General features: G+C 42.1%; 1 protein-coding gene across 6 annotated transcripts in view; it reads left to right on the forward strand.

Annotated features, from left to right (window-relative positions):
- The window catches only part of CCDC30 (coiled-coil domain containing 30), a 208,167-nt gene that overhangs the window by 177,520 nt on the left and 16,545 nt on the right, over nt 1-14,102 (forward strand). For all 6 annotated transcript variants that reach the window (XM_053576325.1, XM_053576320.1, XM_053576321.1 and 3 more), the window contains 2 exons: nt 5,222-5,334; nt 10,565-10,706. In XM_053576325.1, the coding sequence (XP_053432300.1) occupies nt 5,222-5,334; nt 10,565-10,706 (255 nt within the window). The remainder of the gene's footprint in view (nt 1-5,221; nt 5,335-10,564; nt 10,707-14,102) is intronic.

Raw genomic sequence — 14,102 nt, forward strand, 5'->3', positions numbered from 1 at the left:
AAATAGTTATGGCCGGGCGCTATGGCTCCAGGCATGATGGCTCATGCCTGTAATCCTAGCATTCTGGGAGGCCAAGGTGGGTGAATTGCTTGAGCTCAAGAATTTGAGTCCATGGCTCGGCACCAGTAGCACAGTGGTTACAGTACCAGCCACATATACCAAAGTTGGTGGGTTCAAACCCAGCCCTGGCCAAAAAATGCAAAAAAAACCCAGACTGAGCAAGAGGAAGACCCCCGTCTCTACTAAAAATAGAAACAGTAGCTGGACTTTGTGGTGAGTGCCTGTAGTCCAGCTACTTGGGAAACTGAGGCATGAGGATCCCTTGAGCCCAAGAGTTTGAGCTATGATAATGCCATGGCACCCAACCCCAGGGCAGCAGAGTGAGACTGTATCAAAAAAAAAAAAAAAAAAAGTTTCCCATCTGCGTTAAAGACAAATCATAGTAGGACCAATTTACTTGCAAAAGAAATTTTAGTCTCATTATCCTTGGCCTGAATATTTGCATGAAGTGCGCAAGAATAGTTTTTGGCTATATAGGCCTTTCCTTTTGGGGGGGGGCTTTAATTGGCTTTGTTGGAACTTTTTCATGAGGAATTTCAGGTTAGCTTTAAAAGCCCATCATGCCAAGCCAAGGAACCTTTATGAATTGGATAAATTCCTCTTTTCTTGAGATCCCAAAGTAACTTGGGGTCCTAGACCTGTCAGAAAATGATATTACTTTATTTGCTTACCATTGATCTGGGAATGTCATAGATGAGATACCAGGCCAGTTTTGTTTTTTTTTTTTTTTGAGACAGTATCACTATGTCACCCTCTGTAGAGTACTGTGGCATCACAGCTCACAGCAACCTCAAACTCTTGGGCTAAAGCAATTATTTTGCCTCAGCCTCCCAAGGAGCTGGGACTCTAGGCACCTACCACAACACCCGGCTATTTTTTGTTGCAGTTGTCATTCTTGCTTTAGCTGGCCCTGGCTGGATTCGAACCTGCCACCCAAGGTATATGTGGCCAGCACCCTAAACCACTGAGCTATGGGCACCACCCAGGCCAGTTTTTTTAAAAGGGCTTTTTATAAACCCTATATGTCGACCTTCATTCCTCAAAGCAGTCTAGGCATCTCTGAAAATATGCTATGATAATGTGCTATGATAATGCCATGGCACTCAATCCCAGGGCAGCAAAGTGAGTCAAAATTTCAGTCAAAATCTTGGTAAAATAGGGCGGCGCCTATGCCTCAGTGGGCAGGGTGCTGGCCCCATACACCGACGGTGGCAGGTTTGAACCCAGCCCTGGCAAAACTGCAACAACCAAAAAAATAGTCGAGCATTGTGGCAGGCGCCTGTAGTCCCAGCTGCTTGGGAGGCTGAGGCAGGAGAATCACCTAAGCCCAGGAGTTGGACGTTACTGTGTGCTCTGACGCCACAGCACTCTACCGAGGGCAATAAAATGAGACTCTGTCTCTTAAAAAAAAAAAACTTGGTAAAATAGTGCTTCTGTTCTGTCATGTTGAATAACAATACAGATCCTTATTGAACTATACAAATAACTATATTGCTGTAAAATAACAATACTTATAAATAGCTTCCAAATTCTGGAGAAATCAAATAGAGAGAAAAACATATCAAATTGGTCACAAAAACATACTTTACCAATTTTGTGTAAGCTATAAATAACCTAAAAGAAGAAAAAGTTTTCTTAACTTCTGGAAAACAAAACAGAAAATCAGTAATATTTTAAACAAATAATCAGAAAATTAGCTTAGGCCCATATAATACATTTTTGTTTTGTTTGAGGTTGGGTTAGTAATCTTCATAAATGCATCAGCTTTTTAATTAAACTCTTGGAAGTTTTCCTAGTTCAAATGGTATGGTCTCCAAAGTTATCAGTTCCACCTGTATTTAAAAGTAACTGCCCAAGTTCTTTCCATAACTTTTCTTGTAGAAGAAAATTTTAGACTGTAGGCAATTAAAAACTGCTTTTTTGAGAAGAATCAAAGTAAAATGATAATTGTCTTTGGATGACAAAAGTCTTAGAATAGCCATGTTAAAGAAATAATTGATAGGGCAGCACCTGTATCTCTGTGGGTAGTGTGCCAGCACATACACTGAGGCTGGCAGGTTCGAGCCCGGCCTGGGCCTGCTAAACTACAATGACAACTGCAACAACAAAAAATAGCCAGGTGTTGTCGTGGGCACCTGTAGTCCCAGCTACTTGGGAGGCTGAGGCAACAGAATCGATTGAGCCCAAGAGTTTGAGGTTGCTGTGAGCTGTGATACCATGGCACTCTACTAAGGGTGACATAGTAAGACTCTGTCTCAAATTAAAAAAAAGAAAAGAAAAGAAATAATTGACTAAGAAATTTGGGGGTTTTGGCATATAGCAATTTAACATTAAAACCATAGTTATTACTGATAACATACACCAGGACACATCAGAATTTTAGGAATTTCATACAATTTTAGAACACCTGTTAGTAACATGTTTATATATCTATAACCCTAAGAAAGTTAAATGCTATTTCATATTTGACAATGCTTCTTGTATGGCTTTAACATGCCAAATAAGCCTAACATGTCTGTCTTGGATTTTTATTAGCTCTAATATTTTAAAAAGCTGGTTTGAGGTCAAAAAAACTGAACTTAGAAATTTGATATTAGAAATTTTGTTAAATATCCCAGGTTTATTTTTTATTTACTTATACTTTTTGACACAAAGTCTCACTCTGTGTCATCCTGGGTAGAGTGCTGTGGCATTATAGCTCACAGCAACCTCAAAGTCATGGGCTCAAATGATGCTCTTGCCTCAGCCTCCCACAGTAGCTGGGACTATAAGCCTGTGCCACCATGCCTGACTAAATCTCAAAGGTTTAAACCACTTGTTACAAAAAAAGAAAAAAAAAAAAGGATCATTGGTTACTATAAAATCATAGTCATTTCAGCACTGTGAGAGGCTAAAGCGGGTGGATTGCTTGAGCTCAGGAGTTTGAGATCAGCCTGAGATCTGTCTCTAAAAATAGCCGGGCATTGTGGTGGGTTACATTTTGAAGACATTTTAATTTTGTTTCACTAACAACTTTAAACTATATTTACCAAAGATTGTTAAAGTCATGTGAACTTCAAAAACATTTGGGCTTACTTACCTAATGTATGAGAACTCACTTATAAGCCAGTTTGGTACCACAGACAATAGACAAAGACATCCATGTGTGCATATAAGAAACCCACAGCCTGGGGAAACAGAAAGAGGGAAGGAGGGAGGTGGGTGGGGCCTTGGTGTGTGTCACACTTTATGGGGGCAAGACATGATTGCAAGAGGGACTTTACCTAACAATTGCAATCGGTGTAACCTGGCTTATTGTACCCTCAATGAATCCCCAACAATAAATAAATAAATAAAATAAAATAAAAAAAGAACCCCACAGCCTGAATCACAAAACTCTAGTCATGAAATCAGCCCAACTTACCAGTACAAAAAGCCCAGGTTCACACCATAGCACTAAGAATGGAACAATTAAAATTCTACTTGTTCTCAGATACGGTGGCTTACACCTATACTCCTAGCACTCTAGGGGAGGCTGAGGCGGGTGGATTGCCTGAGTTCAGGCGTTCAAGACCAGTCTGAGCAAGAATGAGACCCCCATCTCTACTAAAAATAGAAAAATGAGCAAGGCATTGTGGCAGGCGCTTGTAGTCCCAGCTACTCAGGAAGCTGAGGCAAGAGGGTTGAGCCCATGAGTTTGAGGTTGCTGTGAGCTATGATGATGCCAGGGTACTCTAGCCAGGATGACAGAGTAAGACTCTGTCTCAAAAAAAAAAAAAAAATTCTACTTGTCTCACACATGGCCCAAGCCCTCACTGACTCTCAGAAGATATAGGGTATCAGTTGACATCTTAAAGCACAGAAAAAATCCATGCCCCTTAGAGAAGAAGTTTATGTGTACAGTCCACCAAGCCTTTTTGGCACCAGGGAACAATTTCAAGGCACCCCATTTTTTTCCATAGGCGGAGCGGGGGGATGGGACAGGTGACTGAGCATAGGTAGTGATGCCAACAATGGGGAGTGGCTGTAAATACTCGTGAAGCTTTGCTTGCTCACCCACCACCTCCTGCTGTGCAACCCAGTTTGCAGTTCTGGTCCGTAGCCCCAGGGCTGAGGGACTGCAGTGTTAGAAGAAGAACAAAATGGTTATGTTTTTATTATTGTTTGTATATTTGTTCACTCTGTCACCCTGGATAGAGTGCTGTGGTGTCATAGCACACAGCAACCTCAAACTGCTGTGTTCAAGTGATTCTCTGGCCTCAGCCTCTTGAGTAGCTGGCACTACAGGTGCCTACCACAATGCCTGGCTAATTTTCGTAGTTTTAGTAGAGACAGGGGTCACTAAAAAAAGAAAAAAGACAGCACCTTAAACCTATGCAGTGTTGTCACCTATCCAGCTTCATTTAAGGTGAGTATGTAGTCTACTGAGGGGAAATTGAGTTTCTAGCCATGATAAAAAGGGGTCTGTTGCACTAAATCTTCTGTTAGGTAGCTCCCTGGTCCTCCCAGGAGATGGTGTCATATGGCTTGCTCAGCCTTGATCTTGGGATCTTGACTGTGACAGCACAGTAATTAAATCCCCAAGTTGGACGTATTCTCCTAAGTTCATTTATGTAGTAGACGTGGCCAGCACACCTCACAATCCTTATAGTTCTCCCTTTCACTGTAACATTCTTTGTGCCAGTTGTATGGTCACTTCCAAAGCACTTCATTACTGGGAACTATCAGTGATAATTCAATCAACTCTTTTGCCATGGATTGCTAGTACTACTGACCAGATCATACCACCTTCCAATCTCACCAGGTCAGATAACCAATCCCAAATTCTCAACTTTGAGTTTCTGTTCATAGCAGCCACTTTTAAAACCAAATACTTTGTCAGGGTTAAGTCAGGAGAACAGCTTTCACTTTATGTACTTCAAGCTGGAAGATTTTTAATATAGGGAAATCAAAGTTTGCAAAATTATTAGGATAGCTAGGGGAGCAAAAGTAAAGAAAAATAGTTACTGCCTTCTAGGAAATCTGGAAGTAGAGGAATCTCACGAAGCTACTCTAATCTCAGAAGTTGGGGTGAATACAGTCACAAGGCTTTTTCAGCAGAAAGGCTTTGTTAAGTTACATTTCCTCAACATCATAACTTTGCCAACACAGTGTATTCTCATTATTTTTAAATGTTTTTCAGCATATCAAGAGCAACCAGGAATTGTTAGAGAAGTTGACTAGGGTACAGCAAGAAAAGGATGCTTTGCGTGAAGAATATGGGCAATTTTTGAAGCAGCTTGATGTCCATGTGAGGTAAACAAAAACAAATTCCCTTTGGAAAAAAACGGATTTATTTTTTAATAAGCCAAATGGCAGAATAAGAGAGCAGCTGTCTGGCATGGGAAGCTAGAGACCTGGGTTTTAATACGTATAAGTAAAAGAAATTTCGGAAGTACATGTTGTGTGTTTCGCTTTTTGAGAGAGAGTCTCACTCTGCCACTGTGGGTAGAGTACTGTGGTGTCATAGCTCACAGCAACCTCAAACTCTTGGGCTCAAGAGATCCTCTTGTCTCAACCTCCTGAGTAGCTGGAACTACAAGTGCTGACCACAATGCCCAGCTAGCCAGCCTGCCTGCCTGCCTTCCTCCTTCCCTCCCTCCTCCCCTCCCTTCCTTCCTTCCTTCCTATTTTAGAAGGGAAGGAAGACAATTACTTCACTTTTTTTTTTTTTTTTGAGGCAGGCGTCACACTGGGTAGAGGGCTGTGGCATCACACAGCTAACAGCAACCTCAAACTCTTGGGCTCCCGAGTAACTGCTTGTACTACCTGGCTAGTTTTTCTATTTTTAGTGGAGGCGGAGTCTTGCTCTTGCTCGGGCTGGTCTTGAACTCCTGAGCACAAGCAGTCCACTGTCAAGACCTCCCAGAGTAGTAGGGTTGTAAGTATGAACCACCACAGCCAGCCTATTTTAAATGATGTCAAATACCAGAGCAACTGTGAAAAGCTGAGAAACGTGGAGGACAACACTGTTGGATCTTCCTGCTGGATCTTCCATCTCTGAAGCTATACGGATGGAAGATGCTGAAACCCAGTGATATCTATTACTGAGCATTCCTAAGAAAAAAGGAAAATGAGTACATTATATGAGATGGAAATATCTCCTTAGAAAGAATCTAAATCACAGCAGCACACACAATTGTAATTGTGTAATTGTGCATACAATCTGCAAAAGTATGTGCCTCCATACACGTATTGCATAGTGAGTATTCATGGTATCTCAGTGTATTAAAAGCTTAGGCTTGCAAGAAGTGGTCCAAAGCCTGGAAGAAGTGGTAATCAATTGGTGCAAGGTCTGGTAAATACGTAGATGATAGAGTGTTTCCATGTCCATTTCTGTAGTTTGAACAGTGTTGTTTGTGCAACAACATTGTCTTGCAAGAGGATTGTCTTATCTCTATTGACCAATTTCGGCTGATTAATTGCAAGCTTCCTCATCATGTTAGGTAGTTAATTAGAAATCTGGTTCTCCTGGGCAGCGCCTGTGGCTCAGTTGGTAGGGCGCCGGCCCCATATACCGAGGGTGGTGGGTTCAAACCCAGTCCCGGCCGAACTGCAACAAAAAAAAAAATAGCCGGGCGTTGTGGCGGCCGCCTGTAGTCCCAGCTGCTCCGGAGGCTGAGGCAAGAGAATCACATAAGCCTGAGAACTGGAGGTTGCTGTGAGCTGTGTGACGCCACGGCACTCTTAAAGTGAGACTCTGTCTCTACAAAAAAAAAAAAAAAGAAATCTGGTTCTCCTAAGGAAGGAGGACAAAGCCAGGGTCCCTGGACCTCCATCTCTGTACTGCCTACCTTAATTCTGTCCCAAGTGATTGCCCATACCTAGAGAGGAGGTAAAACCCCGCCAACCTACCAATCAGAACTTACTGTGCCAAAACTGCAGAAGGATGTAGAAGAGTGTGTCTAGAGTCTTGAAGGTGACCTAGAATAGCCTTAATGCTAATTATTGTGTTATTACTTAAATCTACACCCTCCCATGGGCTCTCAGAGAGGTTCATGGGAGGTCTCCGTGGGTAGTAAGACTCTGGTTCCAAGGTGACCTTGACTCATGAGGTAGACCCAACCCAGACAGTATAAAAGAAAATCCCCAGACATAACTCTGGTCTCTTTGCCCTTTGCGTTTTTGTCATGACAATAGAAGCCTGTTTGCTGTTTATGGTGAAGGTATCTTATTTAGTAAACCTATCTCTTCCTAAATAAATTTGTTTTACATTTGCCTTACTTTGGGGTATCTGGTCCTTTTTCAAACAAGTAGGCTCCAAGAACTGAGAACACAGCTGCATGAAACCCCAACATTTTAGGATGCAGGCAGCTGTCTTGAAACTTGACAATCTTGCCAGCAAATTGGTTGCAGTTGACATTTGCTATAATAGATTGACCAGGCTTCGTGAAACTGGCAGTGGATAATACCAGGCCTGGACCACCTAACAGACACCATTAGCTTCTCTTGATGAATATTCGATTTTGGACTGTGTTTTGGTACTTCACATTTACCCAACCATTGTGCCAAATGCTTGCGATTGTGAAAAAGAACCCATTTTTCTTCTTTCTTTCTATTTTTTTTTTTTTTTTTTTTGTGAGACAGTCTCACTATGTCGCCCTTGGTAGGGTGCCCTGGTGTCACAGCTCATAGCAACTTCAAACTCTTGGGCTTACGTGATTCTCTCTTTTTTTTTCTTTTTTTTTATGTGATTCTCTTGCTTCAATCTCCCAAGGAGCTGGGACTAGAGGCACCCTCCACAATGCCTGGCTATTTTTTTGTTTCAGTTCTTTAGTTGGCCCAGGCCGAGTTCGAACCCGCCATCCTCAGTGCATGTGGCTGGCACCATAACCACTATGCTATGGGTGCCAAGCCACGATGGAACTTTTATATTAAAAAATAACACGAATTTTTGACTTAGCTATAGTTTCACAAAACTTGCTCTAAATTTCTTTTTTTTTTTAAGATGGGGTCTCACTGTTGCTTAGGCTAATCTTGAACTCCTAAAGTCAAGCAATCTGGCTGCCTCAGCCTCCCAGAGTGCCAGGATCATAGGCATAAACCACTGCACCCAGAAAATTTTAAAGATAATCATAGGGCTGGGAGCGGTGGCTCACACCTATAATCCTAGCACTCTGGGAGGCCAAGGCTGGTGGATCGCCTAAGCTCATAGGTTTGAGATCAGCCAAGCCAGAGTGAGACCTCGTCTCTAAAAATACCTGGGTGTTGTGGCAGGCACCTGTAGTCCCATCACTCGGGAGGCTGAGGGAAGAGAATCGCTTGAGTCCAAGAGTTTGAGGTTGCTGTGAGCTATGATGTAACGGCACTGTACTAAGGGCAACAAAGTGAAACTTTGAAGAAAGAAAGAGAGAGAGAGAGAGAGAAAAGAAAGGGAAAAGGGAAGGGAAGGGGAGGGGAGGGGAAGGGAGCGGAGGAAAAGGAGAGGGAAGAGAAGGAGGAAAGAAAGGAAGGAAGGAGGGAAAGAGAGAGAGAAAGAAAGAAGCCAAAACATGCATTTGTAAGAATGAGGATGTACCTTCACAATAAAAGTAAAACAAGAAGTGTCAAAGTGAAATGTCAGAGATATGAACTGTAAAACTTAATCAGGAAATTGGACATTTCATACTAGTTCACTACTATACCCACATTCTAGCCAATAAGAAGAAAGAAAGAGGAAGGCAAAGGCACTCCATTTTCCTCTAAGGCACACTATTTCCACTCACATTCTGTTGGCTAGAACTCAGTAGAGTGCTGTGGCATCACAGCTCTCAGCAACCTCAAACTCTTGGGCTTAAGTGATTCTCCCTCAATGTCCCAAGTAACTGGAACTACAGGTGCCTGCCACAATGCCCAGCTGTTTTTTTGTTGTAGTTGTCATTGTTGTTTGGCAGGCCCAGGCCAGGTTCAAACCCACTAGCCCTGGTATATGTGGCTGGAACCCTAACCACTGTGCTACATTGGGCGCCAAGCTGCAAGGAAAGTTCTTATACTGGGCAGACCAGTGCCTAGTGTTACCAAACCAAACTGAGATCTACTTACCTGGTACAGTAAAGCCAAATACTGACACAGATATTTGCAGCAGGAGTAAAGGAGCAATTATTGCATGGTGCCAAGCCAGGAGCATGGCAGCTAACACTTGAGACTCCTGAATGGCTTACAAGCAAAGGTTTTTAAAGATAGGGGTACATTTCAGGAAAGCAGAAATTTCAGGCAAAATCATAAATCTGTACATGAAGTTTACACATTGGTTTGGCCCCAAAAAGGCAGGATATCTTGAAGTGGGGGCTTGTGGGTCACAGGAGGATTCTGAGATACTTTGATGCCTGTGGATGTGAGTCTGTCCAGGTTCATCAGGAAGAAATTTAGAACAAAGAATGGTGGCCAGAGTTTAGTGGGGGTTTTTTGTTTTTTTGCTGTTTTTTTTTGGAGACAGAGTCTCACTATGTTGCCCCCATTAGAGTGCTGTGGCATCACAGCTCACAGCAACCTCAAACTCTTGGGCTTAAGCAATTTTCTTGCCTCAGCCTCCCAAGTAGCTGGGACTACAGGGGCCCACCACAACGCCTGGTGACAGAGTTTAGTCCTTAGTTCCCTCTTATCAGAGGTCCACCTGATAACATATTTCATTTGGTGGGGGTTTCTGAAGTACAACTCAGGAACATATGTTAAGATGTTAGTTTTTATAGGGAACTAAAATACCTTGTGACTCTAGCTCAGCTTGGGAGACTTGTTACGATAGTCTTCCTTAGTAGGTTGTGCTCATTGACTTTTCAAAGCTAGAAGGTACCTGGAATTTCCCTTAAAGGGACTTAAGATTTTTCTTTAATTCCATGCTTGGGAGGCACAGAAGGCCCCTAAGAGGGATCTCTGCTGTGTCTCACTAGTGGGCGTGAAGTAGTTTCTTGTGCTTTTGATTTGCACTTTTTAATGGTTGATAAATTAAGCATCTTTTCACATGCTTATTGGTGGTAATATAGATTTATGTCAGAATGAGATTCTTGAGCAGGGACCTATATAGAATTGGCATTTAGTAGTCTGAACTCAATGCAAGGACTGAGAATGGGCCCAGTCACTTGGAAATTAGAAAAGGTTGAAGTGAATATATCACTGTCCATGGGTATAGCCAAGATCTAGGGAATTTTAAATTAATGACTGAATCAGGGAAGAAAGATTAAGAATTTAGATGTCAGGGATCAGAAGCCAAGGAGATCCCTAAATTAAACTTAGATGTTAAACCTGCACCACAACGATCAGTTCAAGACCAAGGTAAGCCAAGGCCAAATACTGGAGTCCATGGGAGTGATTAAAACCTATTTTATGTAGGGACTTATCCTTGGTCTATTCCTCAGCACAGGGCCAAGATGCAAGGCAAGGTGCAAGGCAAGAAAAGTATCTACATTTTAGTGCCAGGTCCCCTGAGTTAAGAAAGAAAGGTGTATATTAAGGAAGAAAAATAAACTTTAACAGTGTTCAGGTGTGCCTATAATCAGGTTTGCTTTTATAGAAACTACAATGACAAACATCACCAGCACAAAACCAAGCTTAGAAAAGTCAAGGATCATTTAACTCATGAAGTAGAACTACGAGATGAGAAAATCGAACAACTTGAAAGTGAAATTGGAACACTGCAACAACAAATGGAAAAGGTGAGAATAAAGATAAAAGGTGAAGCGCTCACCAACCATGCTGGTGGTTGGCCAATTGGAGAAAGCCCACTTGCTTTTTAAATTATTTGGGTCTCTTTTAAAGCCCTTGTTTTCATTTATTTCCATTGTACTGTCTTTCAGTGTGAGTAATTCTTTATGTCCTGTCAAAAAGTATGTAAGACCATAGTGTTGCTAAACCCAACTGGACACTGAAAATATTCCCTTTTTTTTTTTTTGAGACAGAGTCTCACTTTGTCACAGCAACCTCAACCTCTGGGCTCAAGTGATCCTCTTGCCTCATCCTCCCAAATATCTGAGACTACAGGTGCCTGCCACAACTCCTGGCTATTTTTTACAGATGGAGTCTTGCTCTTGCTCAGGCTGGTCTCCAACTCCTGAACTCAGGCAATCCACGCCTGGCCAACAATGAAAATATTCTGTACTGCTGATTTATTTATTTATTTTTTTATTGTTGGGGATTCATTGAGGGTACAATAAGCCAGGTTACACTGATTGCAATTGTTAAGTAAAGTCCCTCTTGCAATCGTACTGCTGATTTATTAATAATGTCTTGCCTTCATGGATTTTTTTTTTTAAGAGGCAGGGTCTACCAGCCTGAGCAAAAGTGAGACCCCATCCATACTAAAAACAGAAAAAACTGGCCAGGCATGGTGGTACATGCCTGTAGTCCCAGATATTTAGAAGGCTGAGGCAAGAAGATTGCTCAAACCCATGAGTTTGAGGTTGCTGTGAGCTGTGATGACACCACAGCATTCTACTCAGGGTGACAAAGTGAGACTCTGACTCAAACAAACAAACAAAAACGCAGGGTCTTGCTCTATTGCCAAGAGCAGAGTGCAGAGTTATGACTGCACTAAGGACATCTAAGCATGACTAGTGTCCTTACAGGAATAGAAGAAGACACAAAAAGGGAAAGAGTACCATGTGATGGCTCAGTGCCTGTTGCACAGTGGTTACGGCATGGGCCACATACCCTGAGGCTGGCAGGTTTGAACCCAGCCCAGGCCTACCAAACAACGACAACTACAACAAAAAAATAGCTAGGCATTGTGGCAGGCACCTGTGGTCCCAGCTACTTGAGAGGCTGAGGCAAGAGAATTGCTTAAGCCCAGGAGTTTAAGGTTGCTGGGAGCTGTGAGGCCACGGCACTCTACTGAGGGTGACATAGTGAGACTCAATCTCAAAAGAAAAAAAAAAGTACCATGTGACAATACAGGCAGAGATTGGAATAATGCAGCCACAAGCCATGGGACAACAGGGATTGCTAGCCACCACTCGAAAGGCATAGAACAGAATTTCCCTCTAAGCCTCCAGAAGTAACTAACCCTGACAACATCTTGATTTCGGAATTCTAGCCTTGAAAATCATGAGAAAATGCATTTCTGTGTGTTAAGCCACCTAGTTTGTGGTGCTTTGTTACAGCAGCTCTAGGAAACTCATGCACTCAAAGAACTGTAGGTCTCCATGAAATAAGCTGGAGATCCCAAATAAGTAGGTGCTTAATTAGACCTTTCACTCACTGCCATTGAAGGGTATGGTGAGCTTTGTCCTTAGGCAGACTTAGATTCAGATCCTAGCTGTGCCACTTAAGAGTTCTGTGACCTTAGACAAGGTTCTGTGTATTGTAAAATGAGGAAAATAATCCCTGCCTTACACACACAAGGCTTTTGTAAGGATTAAAACATACAATTCCTAAAGTGGTACCTGGCACATATAAATTTTTCACAGATGTTATTTTTCTTCTTTTTGGTGTATAATCTTCTAGAAGCGTGTTAATTGATGGATTCATAGTTCATAAGAGAAATTGTTCACAGAATTAGAAATTCTTTTTGTTTGTTTGTTTGTTTTTTTGAGACAGAGTCTCATTATGTCGCCCTCGGTAGAGTGCTGTGGCCTCACAGCTCACAGCAACCTCAAACTCTTTGGCTTAAGTGATTCTCTTGCCTCAGCCTCCCAAGCAGCTGGGACTACAGGTGCCCACCACAATGCCCGGTTATTTTTTGGTTGCAGTTGTCATTGTTGTTTTAGCTGGCCCAGGCTGGTTTCAAACCCGTCAGCCTCAGTGTACGTGGCTGGCGACTTACCCACTGTGCTACAGGCACCGAGCCGAATTAGAAATTCTTAACCTTGGTAGAGTCTGGGTCTCATTATGTTACCTATGCTGGTCTTGAACTCCTGGTCTCAAATGATCCTGCCTGGGAGCCTCCCAAAGTGGTAGGATCACAAACAAGAGCCACTATACCTGGTCTTCATTTGAGAACTTTTAATTTCACAGGGATACAAACTTAGGAGTTCTTTATTTTAGGGCCCATGAACCAGATCTCTGAGCATTAAAAAGCTGGGCTTGGTTTCTAAGTTTCAAAAAAATAATGTCACTTCTTTTGGCTTTATTCTTTCTCTTTATACTACCCTGTTTCCCCGAAAATAAGTTATCCTCCGAAAATAAGACCTACTTACAGGAAAGATAAGACATCCCCTGAAAATAAGACCTAGCACATCTTTGGGAGCACACCTTAAAATAAGACCCTGTCTTATTTTCGGGGAAATGGGGTATGTGTAGTGAGCCAGTTGACTCTTCCAGCTGTTGTGACCATCCAAACTAGGTTTTCCTAAATATTTTATCCTATTATTACAGCAAGTATTCTGATTTTTTGTTTTGGTTCAAAAAATACAGTGTTTCCAAAGGACAGGGTATCATTAGCCTTCCCATTTAATATCCTTTCTTATTCAGTTATAATTGCATAGAATATTGTCTGGGGGATGCCTGCTTCTATTCCTAATTCTTACCAACACATTATTAATTCAACATCTTTGATTAATAGTAGCGATACTGTTATTAGACATTGCAGGGTCCTAAACAATGACCTTAAAATCTGAAATGGTTTGTTTCAGAACATGATCTAATCTCTATCCTTATATTTCTTTAATACTAGAAGAGACCCTCTTTTTTGAATGATCTACATTTGTATCTTATTTAAAAGAAACATGTAGGCTGGGTACAGTGGCTTACGCCTGTAATCCTAGCACTCTGGTAAGCCAAGGTGGGTGGATCACTTGAGCTTAGGAGTTCAAGACCAGCCTGAGCAAGGGCAATACCCTGGCCATTGTGGCAGGCACAGAGGCTGAGGAAAGACAATCTCGTGAGCCCAAGACTTGGAGGTTGCTGGGAGCTATGATGCCACAGCACTCCACCAAGGGCAACAAAGCGAGACTCTTGTCTCAAGGAAAAAAAAAAAAACCACCTATGATCATGGATTATCTCCTACCTTAAATCAAATAAATAAAAAATAAAATAATCATGTAAAGGTGCCTCTCTTAACCCCGTGATTCACCCATCTACCACAGGTTATTATTCTCTCACACCCACTCACTCTC

The sequence above is a fragment of the Nycticebus coucang genome, chromosome 22, assembly GCF_027406575.1.
Source record: "Nycticebus coucang isolate mNycCou1 chromosome 22, mNycCou1.pri, whole genome shotgun sequence".
NCBI lineage: Eukaryota > Metazoa > Chordata > Mammalia > Primates > Lorisidae > Nycticebus > Nycticebus coucang.